The sequence below is a fragment of the Saccostrea echinata genome, unplaced genomic scaffold (genome assembly GCF_033153115.1).
Source record: "Saccostrea echinata isolate AGI-Se365-2 ecotype Australia unplaced genomic scaffold, CSIRO_AGI_Sech_v1 ptg000023l, whole genome shotgun sequence".
Taxonomy (NCBI): Eukaryota; Metazoa; Mollusca; class Bivalvia; order Ostreida; family Ostreidae; genus Saccostrea; species Saccostrea echinata.
The window spans coordinates 12,385,426-12,402,826 of NW_026889772.1; the positions used below are offsets into that span (position 1 = coordinate 12,385,426).

Genomic DNA, 17,401 nt, shown 5'->3' on the forward strand with positions numbered 1-17,401 from the left:
ATTATGACGCTTTCGCTAGAATGATATTAACATGATATGATCATCAACCGTTAATAGAGAAATGGAATCAAAGTTATAAAGTTTGAACAGCAATGCATGCTTTAGCCCAGGTAAGAAAACATATTTATTTGGGACTATTTATTTCTTGATCTGTGTGAAAACATTAGGCATAATGTTTATATGACATTTAGCTACTATAGATTTGTTTACAAAAGATTCCAAAATATTTGACTTATTCAGTAACGGCGTTTTGTGTTGTTTTTATAGATTATAAGATACGAGTTTTTTCTGCATTTATCTCCTTTCTTTTCTCCTGTATCGCTTTTAGATTTTTTGTTCATTTTCATTTACGCCGAATCTTTCAAAGTTTCCTAGGGATATATCCAATTTCTTTAAAATTGTTACTGCTATAAAAGTTTTATGAAAGTTATATATATATATATATATATATATATATATATATATACGAGCATACTACAACAGAATTCGGAATCACAAATTTCCCGTGAAGTATCAAAAAAATTAACAATCTAAATATGAACATTTACATTTAGCCGAGGTAATCATTTTTGTTCTTAATTTCTTTCTTACCGCATATATCTTTAACCATTGGAATCATTAATGTCAATCAATTCGCGGAAATGTCAAGTATACTCGCATGTAACATGTACACGTGCATGTAACACGAAAACAAAATAAAGCTTTTGAACTTTCCATACTCAGAAATAAATAGGGGAAGTGTTATTTATATCTTTTCTACCAACAACAACAAAGACATCAACATAAAATAAATAAATAAATAAATAAATAAATAAATAAATAAATAAATAAATAAGAATAAATAAATAATAGAAATAATGAAGATGTACAAGAAACTAAGACAATATTATTTCTCAAACACATGTATTTATATTAATTTGAAGAATATTTTCAAATTAAAAAAAAAAAGGAAAGAAAGACATTCGAATGATTAATTTAGATGTAAACAGAAGATCAAAATTTTAATATATCGTCATAAATTATTAGATACTTTTGAAAAAACGCTAGCTTGTACGAGATTGGCCGCTCCTCTTACGCATCCCGACGCACCTATACTTTTGTTTTGAACATATTTTATTGAGTAAATCAAAAGGATTGGAAACAAGTTTTTATAACTAACTACTAGTTCCTCTCTTCATATATATATATATATATATATATATATATATATATATATATATATATATATATATATATATATATATATATATATATATATATATATATATATATATATATAGGTCATTTGTTTCCTCTTTCCATAACTAAGAAGACAATTTAATGCAATGTAACACCTTTCTTTTAAGAAGATTCGCGCCTTTCAATTAATTTATTCATTCAACGTAAATAAGCTGAATATTCACGATTTTTATCAGACAAGGTTTTATATGATCTACATACTAGAATATGGAATACTATCTTATATATATGGAATACTATCTTGCTTTCATTTTCCCCCATCACTTTCTGACTTTAATAATTCATCTACCCAGCTCTCCAAAAATTATGAATATTAGTGTGCGCAATCACAAGTTAAGTTCCTAAGTTTTAAGGTGTTTGTGTGGTTTTATTTTTTTTTCTTCAATAGAAAATAGATTTTGTGGTGGTATTCTAAAAAAATCTCGATCATGAATTTTTTGTAAAATTTAATTTTGCAAAAGTGCTCAAAATACATGCATCTAAAACCTGCTATTTGGTAAGATTTAGTTCTTAGAAATTCCTATTTAAGAAGTCAATTTGATTCATGTTCATTAAAAAGTTTCTTTATGAAAAAATGCATATTTGCGGAAAATTTTAGTTACTTCACCATTTTTCTCCAAAGACGATATGTATATATTCATCATTAATATCCCAATTATATTAACTAAGGTATTCAGGCGAACTGAAGCGTCACAGTTAACCATTGGAATCTTTTGACTTACTTGACTGTGGGAATTCATTGCTAAAATTTTCATTAAAAAGGAGATAAGAGTCCAATTCTTTAAAAATTGGTCATGATTAATAATCGATAGTTCATTTCTTGTTATCTGAAAACTTTTTCGTTTTGTTTTGTTTTTAATAAAAAAAAAAAAAAAAAAAAATTGTATTATAGTTAAAAAAAGAATCCATTTTGAAAAAGAAAAGTTTGGCAAGTTTATCTCTAATTTATGTCAAATAGCTGAATTCAATAGATTGTGACCAGACCTGCAAAAATATAAACAAGATACCCTCTCACCATTGCGTATCATCTCGAAAAATGGCAAAAAGGAAACAATATCAACACCCCCTCCCCCCAAAAAAGGCAAAAATAAAATTTGCTCTAAACATATATAACCATTGATTAATTCATCAATTAATTAAATCATAAATGAATTTATTCCTTCATTTATTTTTTATTGTGTTTATTTATTCATTATCTTTTATTATTTTATCATTTGATTCATTTATTTGCTTTTAGTATAGGAGAGTAACGTGAACATGCAGATGGAGACAAAATAGTGCGAATGCAATAATCTATTTTTTTTTTTAGAAAACCGTCATACCTTCCTTGTTTGGTGATGATCATTTCAGTTGTATGCTGATGGAATTTGATCCACAACTCTCTGTTACATAAATAGATGCATGGATTAAAAGAATTCGAAGGGATGGATGCGGTAGATTGCATGGGAGCCACGACTGCCTCCGAGTTGGAGGGAGGCATATGGAGTGGGGAGGATGTGGGTTGGTGTTGGGAGGGCTGAGTATACATGGGGTTGCTGTAATAATGCATGGGGTCCACTTCGTAGCCATAACTGTCGTTTTGACTGTACGGAAGCGAATACGGAGTGTCGCTCATGCGAGTCTGAGATACCACTGGCTGCAGGCAGGCATAACTGGCCCCAGGCCCCTCCCGAGGAGGAGTATAGCCCGTAGATACGGGATTTAAAGAATCGGGTTCATCAAAATTTTTATCCCGGCTCTGATTGTCCAAAGGATGCTGTCCATACTGAGTGATAGGTGATGTTGATTCCTGGACGGTGTCCTGGGGAAGATAATCCTGGCAATAGTAAGGCTTCAGAGTGGATAGGATCGGAAACTGCGACTCCGATGTGTGGCAGGATTCGCTCTGTGCGTCATATATGTCCCCTTGTTGGTCACTGTATCTGTTAAAATTCACAGTATTTGCCATCCTTTTATCACGCCGGTTTATCTGTTCTCAGTTTCTACCCTTCTTTCGCGCTAAATAATACCGCGCGGTTAGAAATTATCTTATTTGCACCGTTTGCACTTCACTGAAAGAAGTGTAAATATATGTTATCACACCAATAGTCTCATCACAGGTTCTGTGGAGGAACTACTTCTCACAACTTGAACTACACGCTTACGTATCTATACAACAAATTAGGCAACAAGTTGATCACTGGGTCCTGATTTTCTGTCAATTTTTCAAAAAAAATCTTTGCTACCTACATCAACGATTTGGTTCGACTGCCAGCTGATATACCTGGGAATGTTTTGAAAAGACAACAAAAGAACTGCGGTGATACTTATAGGTAATTATGATTATTTCCAGTGAAAGGCAGAAAAGTGTACGCAAGCTCGTGCTCTGATTGGTCAAAGGATCATGCCAGTCAATCGCACGCGTTCATTTCGCTTCAGTAGAACATTGTTCAGTAATTTAATCGGCGGACCCAAAAATCGTGATAAACATTCAGTTCTAATGAGTTTCTCGGTCGGAAACATTGCATTCAGCAGATGTCAAACATTTTTTCTGGCATTTTGAGTTTCATTAGGGGTACTAGAAATATAAATGATTTTTTTTCATGAATGAAAACCACCGCAATAGGAGAGCTTCAAAGTTACCGTGTCGTTGTAAAAGAAACATTGTCGCGGATTTACAATGCCGTAAAAACACCCACCAAAAACGATACAGTTTTTGCATTGTTTACCAAAAGCAATTTAAAAATACTTTTAAGGAAATTTAATTTCTTCGAATTGTCTATATTGATGTACTCAAGTTTATAAAAATTGTAGAAGTACAATCTACATTTTCTTAGACAAGACACTACGCATTATTGGGCTAGGCTTGCATCTTACAGAAATGTTTTATCTAGTAAGAATCCCACTCAGTTAGTATTTACACCACACCGCATAAAGGTACGTGCCTTGAACAGTAAAGGTTCTAATTAACGAGGGGTAACTATTTTATTTTAATACATGTATCTTGTAAAAGAAGGTGGATGCATCAGAAAAGAAAACTGCTAAATATGAACAAATAAAAAAGACGAAAACGTTAAAACACAACCCTTAAGGATTTTGTTAAATATTAATTAGCATTGAAAGTATTCATTTCTAAACTAAAATGCATACACTGATGATTGCACTGAGGCAAAATTGACTCTCCGCGTTTCCACGTACACGTACTTTTAGCACAATTATACCATATACAATGAACCTCAAGTGAATGCACCCTACTTTTATTCTACTGAAAGTATTCTAAATATCAGATAATGTCGAGATTTAAGTTCACAAGAACCCACTAATACACATAAAAACTATAATTATTTTGATATTCAAAGCAAGATTATTTTAATGAATTTATTTAGCACAAAAAAGCAAAACTTCTGAAGAAATAGAACATTTCAATCGTATCAAGCTAAATATGGCACAGAACTTGCAATAATTAGGAATGTGTACTGTATCATTACTTACCCCCCCCCCCCCCCCGCACCCCTTCCCTTTCTTTTGTCACGATAGACATGAACAGTAATTTATTTGTGGAATACTTAGATGTAAGAATGCAGGACACTTCCACGTCTATCTATTTCTATCTACTATCTAATCCACGTTCACGTCAATCTATTTCCTAGACTGTAGAAAATATTTGACTGACTTATTTCCATTAATGTATGCTCAAACCTCATTTTTGAAAAAAAGAGAAATCCTGGATAATCCCTCCTTGTTGTTTCCCTCATGATAAGTTGGATGACGCGCAACATACATGTACATCATGTCAATGTTATCCTGGTTTCAATTCAAAACCCTTAAATCTATGCTATAGGAAGACATTTTATATTGCCTTTTCTGTTTAATGCCTGGGGCAAAGGCAACATTTTAAAAAAAATTAAAATAATTAAATAATGAACTAGAGTACCATACGAGCTTAGGATTCCTTTACATGGGGATTGAACTAGAGGAAAACCTAAAAATACATCGGGATTGAACTAGAGGAAAACCCGTGCAAGCGCGGTAAAGTAAATTAATTCCAATACTGACAAAGAAATGCTATTTTTTTCTAAGTCTTTTGTATTGACAATATTAGGAAATTATTTTTGCAATAAAAAAAAAGAAAATTCCTTCAAAATACAAAATCCTATGAAGTGATTATTCTCTTAAAGATATACACGCTATATAAACGCGATTTTTATGTGAAACAAAATGATTAAATGATTTGAGAAACATGATGTGTAATTAAAAATAATTACTTTCCACAATGTTTTACTAAATAAGTCACTGTAATTACAAAACAATTAAGCAAGATCTGCAATTAAGAATTCAGCCTATTCAAGAATATTGAAGGAAGTGCGTAAACAGTATACAGACACGCATGTCCGCGGGAAATCATAGACAACGAGGTACGTTGCATTTTGACTACGATTTTGAATACAAGTTAATATCTGTCATTACAGAGTAGATGGTTAATACTGGTTGTTTCCAAAGATAATTATCTTTAAGCATAAAACGTATGCCATCCATGTCAAAAGTTATTTTGTATACCAAACGGCCTGCCTCGTTTTCTTGACGCCATTTTTGTTTATCAATCTAAAAGTAGCGACGGTGTCACATGATGCATGAATTTAAATAGAAGCATTACTCTCCTAGTAGGATAATAAATAATTATAATTTAAGATCTTTAAAATGCGTTCATTTCTAACGGTGTAATTTACAATATTTTCGTAACTTTATTTGGTAAACAAAATAAATAAATTTCCAACTTTATTTTTAACTGACGCAAGTTATAGCGTATATATCTTTAAATAACATCAAAAATCGTGTTGTATTATATAATATGGCGTCTGAAGAATTTTATCTTTAAAACCTCCAGGTTTCATAGAAAATAAAAATGAATCTCAAGTGCCTTGTGGATCCATGGTCGCAAATATCTAAACACCCCCCCCCCTCCCCAAAAATGTTCGTCTGCAGCAGCTGAAGATTTGGAATGGTAGAAAATGCTTATCTGCTGTTAAGTGCATATAACTCGGGTAAGACTTTGACGATATTTCCATAATACATGTACCTTTGTTTTATACACAGAGAAAACATTGAATTTTTCCAACTTTACGTACATTATTGTGTTTTCCATACATCGAATAATTGGCTGCAACCTTACAAAGTCACTGGATTGAAACCAATTCAGAAAGAAAAGAATGTATTCTGTGATCTTTTTCATTCATATGTTTCATAACTCAGAGTCATATTTAATGGGGAAAAAGAATCTCATCTGAACTAGTTGGATCCTCCAACTTTCACTGCAGCAGACAATTTCCATATTAAGGTATTCAATGTATAACGACCATATTTTGTATCTAATAAATGAACGGTCCTCTATTTGTAACTATTGTATCATTTTGATGGTGTTGTGAAACAAAAGTACTCCACCAAAGAAATTTAGTTCTGGGTACGCAAGTTATATGATTTGGACGTCTTTCTCGTGCACATTTGATTATAACGTCACAATGGGGAAAAAATCTGGAATTATTTTTTAAACTCTTCTATACAGCATACTTAAGTGATTTTTTTTTACAATTTAAATGTTCGAAACCGAAAACGTTAGAAAGTGTCCATAAATATGCATTCAGTTGCATACCTGTATATATGAATTCGACTTGCATTGGATTTCTTATTTTATCTATTTATTCATTTTTTTAAGTGAACGCACAGTGGTGTATGTACAACTCTCCTGTGATGTTAATTAAGGAATAAAATAGCTCCCCAAGTTATACTGTATACATATAATCTGGGTTGTGGCAGTTTACGCTTTATAAACCGCGAAGTGGTTTATATATATATTTACATTTCCAATGTCTTTGTCCGAGATAAAATTACAAATTGTAAAAATACTTTATTTCTACATAAATCTACTGGTTCATCGATAGGCGCGGTTAAAAAAAAATCACGTGCGGGGCGTGACAAATAGAGACAGAAGCGGGGCTATTAGCACGGGAATTTGCAGAATCAGGAGCATGTAAATATAAGGAATAACTGTCAATTTTTTTGGATTCATGACGATGATCAATCGATTGGCTTGCGTGATAATTTTATGCATAAACGCCTTCGGCGTTTATGCAAATTATCACGCAAGCCTCTCGATTGATCACATCATGAATCCAAAAAATAAGACAGTTATTCCTTATATATATATATATATATATATATATATATATATATATATATATATATATATATATATATATATATATATATATATATATAAAACTTTTCTTATGTAATGGAAGCACAATGTAACATCTCTCTTGAGAGAGAAAGAGAGAGGGAGAGAAAGTCAGAAAGTTAATTGGTAATATTTTTAATGCACGCAGAATTAAATTGTTTACCTTGATATTGTGATCTAAAACTAGACATATATTTAATGCTATTATTTAGTGGCGATGTCTTTAAAAAATAAAGTACTATCATTTTAAATAATTTAATTTTTTCATACGTATTTCGTTTCAATATTGTTCTGTTAATTTAATAGTGACTCAAATTTGACTTGAAACAACTAAATTGAAATGACTCAATGGAATTTCTTGTAAGAAATTGAAATGTTTGGGAAAATAATCCTGCGATAGACTTCGCTAACATTTTTCCTGCTCAAATACACAGCTCCGACCGTTGCAACAATATTGTTTTCAACGTTGTTGGAGGTATTGATTGTGACGTCACAATGCCACAGCACGCGCACTGACTCTCCGGTAAATATCCAGTGATATTTTGTATTATTATACCTCATTATAATTATTCTAGAACTATACAATGCGTAATCTGATTGGTTCTAGATTATCACGTGACAGAGTCATAAAACCTTATTTCCTTTTCGTCGTCATGCTTGTCATATTAAACCTCTTCGGAGACCCAGTGCATTTTCCCGCAATAGTTATCGTTCGTTGAAAGAAAACTCTCGAGAGTTGTAGACGTCACAATAGCCTGGTTCACGTCATAAAAAATGATGGTTTCAGTAACTTTACGTTGGAATTGAAAGTGAATAAATCTTCATATTTCCCTCACGATCATGCAATAAACAGGTCGGGAACAATTCCCCTGTAGAGAGATCATCTCGCTATAGCGCGATTATCCCTCTATAGCGGTATAAAACCCCTGTCACACCGGGACTGCGTTCTCACGGCGATCGCACGGCGTCCATAAAAAATGCAAAACGCCGAGGTGAGCGCAGTAGAGTCTCCTACAGCGCCGTGACAACGCGGCGAGATCTCCTCTGAACGCTGTAGGGTCGCGTAGGGTCTCCTAGAACGCCAGGGGACGGCGCGCACTTTGGGCATGCACAAAGTACGCGCCGTGTGATCGCCGTCTGATAAGAACGCAGTAGAAACGTAGTATGATCGCCGTAGCAGCGCGGTGAGATCTCCAACAACGCAGTGGGAGCTCCGTACGCACGCCGTGGAGACGCACATGATTGCAGCATGGACGCAGTGATAGTAGACTGCGCTTCCACGGAGACCTCGCGGAGTCCTTGGAGATGTCTCGGCGTTTCTATCACGCTTTTACGGCGCTTCTAATGAGATTAATTGTCTTGTGATTTTTTTGACTGCGATTACACAGCGACAACAAGGAGTCACTGCGATCATTGCGCTCCCTTGGCGTTTCTACCGCCAACGTTGGCGATCACGATGCGCTTTCACGGCGTTGTTAGAGCGTTGTCAGCCAGCTCACAAAACAAGAGCAATGGCCATCTAATATTTGATCAGCAATAATTCTAACGTATTTGTTGCACTCCTGGCCAGGAGCATGGGAGTAGAATTGGGAAGTAAAAATTATACCAGAACCTGTTCTGTTGTCTCAGTGGAGTTGCGGTGGAATTACTTAAATTTTATAACAACTTTTTAGTGTTTTTTTTTTTTTTTTACATTCATAATAAAATCAAAGAAAAAACACATCTGAATTGATATAATTGAAAAAAGAAGGGGTTTAATTATAAAACTAAAGTAATTTAGTACTAAATTATTCAAATATATCATTTTTTAAAGTCTTTTCGTTATGTGACTCGAATCTTTAAAAAAAATGTGTTTCACTCCTGATGAATATATATCCATAGTGAAGAACGCATCTTTGACGTATTGTGAACGCAGCAAGCGCAGTGAGAACGCCGTGAACGCGAGATGACAACTCCTAACACGCCGTAAAAGCTCCGCGGAAGCGCAGTCAATCGCGAAGAGATCTCCGTTGGGAACGCAGTAGCCCGCCGCGAGAACGCCGTAGAAACGCGTGGGTCGCCGTAGGGACGCCGTGACATCTTCACATTGTAAAAATTTTGCAGAAATTTGTGCGATTTCCCTGCGATTCCACTGCGATTTTAACATTTTTACAACGCCGTAATGACTCCGTGTGGACGCAGCTTGGTGTGACAGGGCCCTAATAAACATTACCATAAACAGTTGTTTTGTTGTTTTGTTTACAAAATAATAAAAAATCTCGTGCTTTTTAAAAATCCGGGAGAAGGCTGCATTGAAGCTTGAATTTCCTACATAAAACTGACAACCAGGGCTAGAAATTTAAGACAATCACTGCTGCATGTGAGAATAGGAGCGAAAATCAAGTGTAAATCGTGCATTTTTTTGCAAAGGTTTTAAAATTTACAGTTATATATGTTTATGAAGCAATATAAAATATGAATAGGTATCCAAATTATATTCGTTAAGGTTTTAGCTTTCCCTTCGTGCACATAAGGTAATAATTACGTTCTCCAGAAACCCATGACCATAGCTAAAATATTTGATCTTTGGTGGACTACAAGAAGTATGGAAACGCAACAGGGTTAATTGTAACATTTGTTTATAAGTCATGATTAAAAAAACAACTATCAATGACGTATATACAAGCTGGATTCCCCATTTAATAATTAAATTTTATTGAAAACAAATCAATTTAAAAAAGTTTAAATAAAGTCTTGCCGATATTGACATACATGTAGTACAAAATGTTGATATATGGTAACCTTGGACTTGCATTAAGGCGTGATATTCTCGACGGATAATAACCGTCTGTCAAATGGTGATCTAGATTTTCTTTGGTTGTCTTAGCTCATCAATATTCATAGGAACATAGTCAAGGATAACTGATAAAGAGCACAAAACAGTTCAGTATGAATTATTCTTTTATAACACAGAGAGAACAAAAATGCGAAATTGTTGAGTGATCATTGCTTTCCACGTGTTGTGTTAGTTTGAAGAAGTAGGCTCTGTGTTCGTATTTCAATGACATAAATTCTTAACGTTTTTTTCCCGGTGGCAATGAAGAATTCCACGTTTGAGGACACATGCGTTGGAATCATGTTGGGATCCTGCATAACAAGTGTAGATTTTTTAAGTGGATCGGATACTTTACAATACAGATGTTGCATAGGAGAACCCAGGCCCGTACAATATTTTTTTTTTTCAAAAAGGAGGGGGGAGGGCTTCAAAACAATTTGACCAAAATAATAAATAAAAAGTGCCCAAGGGAATAAAAACTTTTAAAGATACGTATTTATTTAGAAAGAAGATTTACTAACACTATGTGAGATACTTCTTAATTAACATTTTATTATTCCTACAATCAAAATTATAATTATATTTTTTATTGAATTAACAAGGGGGGCCATCACGTACAAGCGATGATTTGCAGGTTATAAATGGCTTCCTGTAAGTCGAGTCATACTTGAAGGTCACCCATAAGACTATTTAAATTAAACTGGCTGTGAATTGAATAATTACGGTTAATGTTGATAACTTTTACCATGCATCTATTTTTGAACTTCGGTATAAATCTAAAGAAATATAGTCACATAACCGAAAATTTGTGATTTTTCCAAAACAATATGTACAGTCATATCCTGAGAGCAATACAATAGTATGATCTAATGTTTGTTTTTTTCTTTTTAAATTGAGTTATTTATGTAAGACGAAAAACTGAAATTTACACTGATGGTTTTTTAATTCAAGGGTAAAATATACAAAAGAATAAATATATAGAAGATCCTGCAAACATTGACGAGTGTAGCAATGAGCTCACGAAATGAAACTCCTGCTCCCACATGTGTATAATGAGTAAGTCCATTTGTTGCTATGGGAAAGTCCAAATATCTGTCCGAAAAAATATAAATTAGGAGGACACAATTTAAAAAAGAATTTGTAAAAGTATCATTACATTTTATTTAGTGGTATTAGAGGAGATGCTGATAAGAAATGGGTACCCCAAATCGTAATGGACGGACAGACAACTTTATAGACAGACTAACTGACGGACACCTCATCACTATATACCCCAGCTTTTCAAACGGGGTTATTAAAAAAAAATAAGGCGATTTCAAGATATACGTACATCTGCAATAAACAAGTTTACTCGTACTGATATTTATCACTTGTGGTCCTCCGTAGGAAGTGTATACAATTGTGCATGATCTTATTCAAATTTCCAAGGTATGCAGCAGTAGAGGCAATATTTTAAAGCAATTATATTGAGATGAGACAATAATTATTTAACAAATGGGTCGACATGCTTCCGGATTTTCCTTTTACGGTAGTTAACACGTTTACAGATGGAATCGGAATATAAATCTCGGGTTTCCGAGATGTATTTTCTCCCGCTAGAAAGGGATAATCGCGCTCTAGCGAGATGATCTCTCTACAGGGGAATTGTTCCCAACCTGATAAATGTATATTATTATATAGTCCATAAATAGTCCCTATATAATCTTTACAAACGCAAACAGTTCATAATACTACATATTATCTGGATTTGAGGTCAGTGCGCGTGCAGCGGCATTGTGACGTCACAATCAATACCTCAAACAACGTTGAAAACAACTGTTGCAACGGCCAGAGGCAGTTGTGTATCTGAGCAGGAAAATTGTTATGTAAATCTATCGCAGGATTATTTTCCAAACGTTTCAATGTCAAAAGGAAAATACGGAGTTATAAGTTGTAATCTCGACATTTTTTGTTTTTCTACGACAGAAGTTCGTTAATGAAAAATCTTATCGTCAGCCTTCAATGTCTTAATTATTGAAATACTGACTATATAATAAAACAATTATGGACTCTTTTGGTGGTGAATATGGTTTGTTATTCACCAGAAAAATATCAATATTGACATTTTCAACAGCGAAAACTGTAAATTATTTATTTAATAAAAGTGATATTCTCTCACAGTGTGAAAGGATATTAAAATGATATTCTCACAGTGTGAGAGAATATCAGAAGTGCGATAAAACTCTTGATTTTCTTTCCCTTCAAGAAGAATGTTATAAAAATACTCCCTGGTCTGTTATAAAATAGAGAGAATAAATGAACCATCCAGACAGAGAGTAAAAGTGCCAACTTGAAGTTTCTCCAAGTATGTCCATGTATACAAAGTTTTTCAATCTTGCAATTGCTTAGCTATGGCGTCTCAACCGCTCAACTATGACGTCACAGCCTAATGTTACTGTGATACAAAAAGAAGAGGCATAGGAGAAATCAAAGAAAATGTAATAAACAGAAAATTCAAAGTTTTGTAGTTGAATGTGAAATTTATTTCATTCGTAAGACGGGATTTTTTTGATAATTTCACTCGTGCTTCGCACTCGTGAAAATATAAAAAAAAAATCTTGTCCCACTCGTACGAGACATAAATTCCCACATTCAACTACAAAATATTGAATATCCTCTGTTTGCGTTTGTAAAGATTATATAGGGACTATTTATAGACTATATAATAATATACAACTAATGCTGGTTTTTAGGTCAATACGATGATTTAGACACTGAGAAGTACAATATTAACTGTGCCCGAAGGGCGAGGTGAATATTGTACTTCGAAGGTGGCTAAATCATCGCATATGAAGGTATATGACTGTCGAGGCGTACGGACGTGTTATTTTCGGTCCTAAGGCTTATGAGTTGTTTTTCTATGTTCCAGTATTCAGTGTGTTCTATTTCTTTGTTATATGGATGTATAGACCAAGATTTTCACCGTGATTTGTGATATTCATTAGACCTAAAGGATTAAAAAAGGATTAAAAATGCCAAAGTCTAAAACCAGATCGAAAAAAAGGAAGGCTGAACTCATTGGAGCGTTTCATAGTCCAACAAGCTAATTCAGAGAATTTGTGTCCCCCGCTTAGGGAAAAAAGAAGAGCATGCGCAGTTCGGGGGGGGGTGTCGGAACCCCCCCCCCCCCGGATTTGTAGAATTATTAAATGTATACATGAATATTGAAAAAAATAAAAAATGCCAATATGGATATAAAGATTTGATTGCTTATTCTTTAAAATGTGTATAGAAGATACTTTTTATGTAGAGTATTAATCACCCTGTAATAATGATTTTATGAGTTTGTACACACCAGAAGTCATAACTTTTTCATTTCACATGTTGAATACTATCATTTAGTTAACCCGGGTCTCTCGCTTGCTAAGCCAGCATCATACCCCTAGACCACCGAGGCACTTGATTGTATACCAGATTAAATGCAAACAGTAGGTCACATATAATGTTTTTATTCAGGTTCGATATTGTCAAAATTTTAATCAATACATGGTGTCTAATTTAGCCTTTACTTAACAGTTCTAATAATTGTAATAAGAATATAATGTCCGCCGTCAACCTGTATTACACGTTATAACTCTCCGCATGCCCCTGTGCTAAGAATAGTGCCATGCGACTTTCAATACATGTAAATACTTAAGTAATAATTAAAAAACGGGGCGGGACACTTTGATAGGGATGAGAGAGGCCCTAGAGAGTTATGAAATAAAATTTCATTGCAAAAGCTCAAAAGCTTCTTGGGATATCGCCCGGAAAAGAAAGTGTTACACACAGACGGAATGTATAAATTTAAGACCTTGAACTCTGACCTTTTGACCTCAAAATCACTAGAGGTCTTCCTTAGGCCACAGGGAGTTGCTATGTAAAATTTCATTGCAAAAGCTCAAAGGATTCTCCAGATATCGCGTGGAAACGAAAGTGTTAAAACAGACAGAATTTATGAATTTATTACCTCGGCCTTTGACCTTTTGACCTCAAAATTAATAGGGTTCTTCTTTAGGCAATAGGGAGTTGCTATGCAAAATTTCATTGCGGAGGCTCAAAGGGTTCTCGAGATATTGCGCGGAAACGAAAGCGTTACAGACAGACAGAAATACAGCTAGACGGACGGACGGACAGACCGACCCAAATTAATATCCCCCACTTTCAGTGAAAGCGGGGGACAACAAATAATGACAATGATAGCAATGACGACAGTTCAGTGAGCGCTGAGAGAAGCAGAACACCAAATACGTCTTTTCTCAGCAATATTCTAAACACAGCAAACAATGTTCTGTATGGCATACCAAGGTCTAACTTTGACGACGAGCACGAGAATTCTATAAAACAGCTGTAAACGTATTTGATTTTTTATACATATCATTAATTTTCTTGGTATTGATGCATTAAATATCTAACAAAATTTTAGTAACGTGCATTTGTGTTTATTTGAATGCCTCTATATTGTCTAAAAATGTCTGGGTATCAAGTTAAACAAATTTCCATAGATTGTTTCAGTATAATAAAACAGTTATGGAATGGGTACTCGGGAAATAGCAAATTTATGGTTCCCCGAGGTAGATAACTATTTCCTTCCTCGGGAATTAAACCATGAATTTGCTATTTCCCAGGTACCCATTCCATATCACTATACTATCGCAGGATTATTTTCCAAACATGTCAATGTTTTACACACAGCGAAAGGAAAAAGAAGAAGTTATAAATTGTAATCTGGACATATTTTTCATTTTTCTACGACGGAAGGTCGTTTAATGAAAATGGAATCGTCATGCAGCCTTCAATATTTTATTAATTCAAATACTGACTATATAATAAAACAATTATGGACCTTTCGGCTTTGCTTCGCCCAATATTGATATTTTTTTCTGGTGAATAACAAACCATTTTCACCACCGAAAAGAGTCCATAATTGTATAATTTTATAATAGTGTTGTGCTTTGCATGTACTATGCCTAGGTAGTTGTCAGGGTTTGACACATGGTGCACGAGCCGGAAGACTGATAATCTCGGGGTCGTGAGTTCCATCCCCGGCGTGGGCGCTGTCGGGTTTTCTTCAGAAAAAGAAGTCGTGCACTATTTCGGCATAGTATGCCTACGCTATATAAATCCTTAGAACACTTTGCGAAAATAGTTGGGTATTGATTATATAGAGACAAACTGACAGGAAGCATAATAGTACTCAATATTTACACCTTTACAATATAATGTCCAAAGAACATTTTGAACTGTTGTGTAGAGGGTCCTAAAACAGGCTGGTATAATCCTTAAAAAAAAAGATAAATAGCGGGTTCCAGTAAATATTCTACCAAACCTCTTTCTTTACCCTTCACTGAAATAGTGATGCCGGAGAAACGTCAGGAGTACTTTTCAACAAGTTATTCGAGAAGTGGTGTAAATCAGATGTGGATACTTAAAACCTACAAGAAATTTTAAGAAAATTTCAATGGTCATTTGCAAAATTATTTTGTTAAAAAACATTCTGATTGTACACACAAGTATTCTGAAGTTGATATTTAAAGGATGCTTGACTTTCTAATTGACAATATCTATGTAGTTTTCGAGATCAAGTCTTCCAACAATCTGTCGGAATTCCCATGTCTGCAAATTATGCCCCTTTATTACCAAACCTATTTTTGTGTCGCCTGCAGAGCAGAGCGACACTTGTCTGTCTCTCTGTCCGTCTGTCACATCTTATATCTCGAGAACTGTAAGAGGTATGGATTTGATATTTTGCACATATATTGCTTAGCACTATGGCTTTTGTAAATAACCATGGTTACCGACCTCATGACCTTTGATCTTGACCTTTAACCTACTTTTCGAAAGAGTTCATATTGCCGATAATTATACAGAATATTTTTGACATTTAAGAGGTAAGTTTTACTGTCTATGCTATTTAGAATGTGCACTGTTTATCATAAGACAATATGAAAAATACCAGCATTACAATCCACTTGACCTTGACCTTTGACCTACTTTGCAAAAAAAAAATCTCGGGTAGTTTAATTAAACTTATGAATTTCGAATTTTGAGAGGCAGGGTTTAGATAATTAGAATTTATACATGTTTATGAGCTCATGATAGTGTACTTTGAAACCGTATGTTATTTAGTTACCACAGATACGTATATTTAAATATTATGAAAATACATCGGGATCGGTTTTTGGTAATGGATCGTGTAGACTGAGAATTGCAGTGTACTGAAATCCTTTTTGAATGATTATTGGAAACAGGTTTAGCTCATGTAAAAGTACTTCGAAACTGTCTGATATTCACGACACAAACATATATTTAAATACCATGAAAATACATCGGGATCGGTTTTCAACAATGTATCGTGTAGACTGACAATTGCAGTAAAGGCAGACTGAAATCTTTTAAAGAATTGTTGAAAACACGTGATAAAATGACAAATTGTTTTTTTTTAATAATTTCAATTTAATTATTCATTTGAAAGTTATGGAACCATATTTTCTTTGATTGTCAGATTCTATCGCAGTCATACTATCCATGGATGCCAGTTTTTCTTTGCAGGCAAATGCATGAACTATCAGTCTATCATGCTTATAGTAAATAAAAAGCTGACCACTCTTAGATTTATTTACACCTTTAATGAAGCTATAAATCAGGCGACACATGGGTTCCTTAGAACTCTAGTTATATTCATATGAAGCAGAAATCATTCAAACACTTCTACATGAGAAGAAAAAAAAAACTTGCTGTGGCTTTTAATTTGACATTTAGATATATCGAAGATGTATTATCAATTAACAATAGTTACTTCTATTCATTTGTCAACTTGGTATTAAACAAAGGACACCACAGAGTCTGATACATCAGTTTCATATTTGGATATTTGACTAGAAGAAGACGTAAATGGTAACTTAACAACAAAATTTAATGATAAACGTGATGACTGCAACTTTTCTATCGTCAACTTTCCTTATTTATGTAGCAATACACCCTTATGACTTGCAAAAAGAGTTTATGTCTCCCAGGTGCATGATTCGATACGTAAGAACTTGCTCTTAAACGAGGCAAGCTATATACAATCAAGTTGATAAGTCAAGGATATCAACAGTCTCATTTGAAGTCATTTT

At 34.1% G+C, this 17,401-nt stretch overlaps 1 protein-coding gene across 1 annotated transcript in view; it reads right to left on the reverse strand.

Annotated features, from left to right (window-relative positions):
* The window catches only part of LOC133191488 (eomesodermin-like), a 34,696-nt gene extending 30,951 nt beyond the window's left edge, over positions 1–3,745 (reverse strand). Inside the window, exon 1 of the mRNA XM_061327239.1 lies at positions 2,562–3,745. Within this exon, the coding sequence (XP_061183223.1) occupies positions 2,562–3,187 (626 nt within the window). The 5' untranslated portion in view covers positions 3,188–3,745. The remainder of the gene's footprint in view (positions 1–2,561) is intronic.
* Between the last annotated feature and the right edge of the window lie 13,656 nt (positions 3,746–17,401).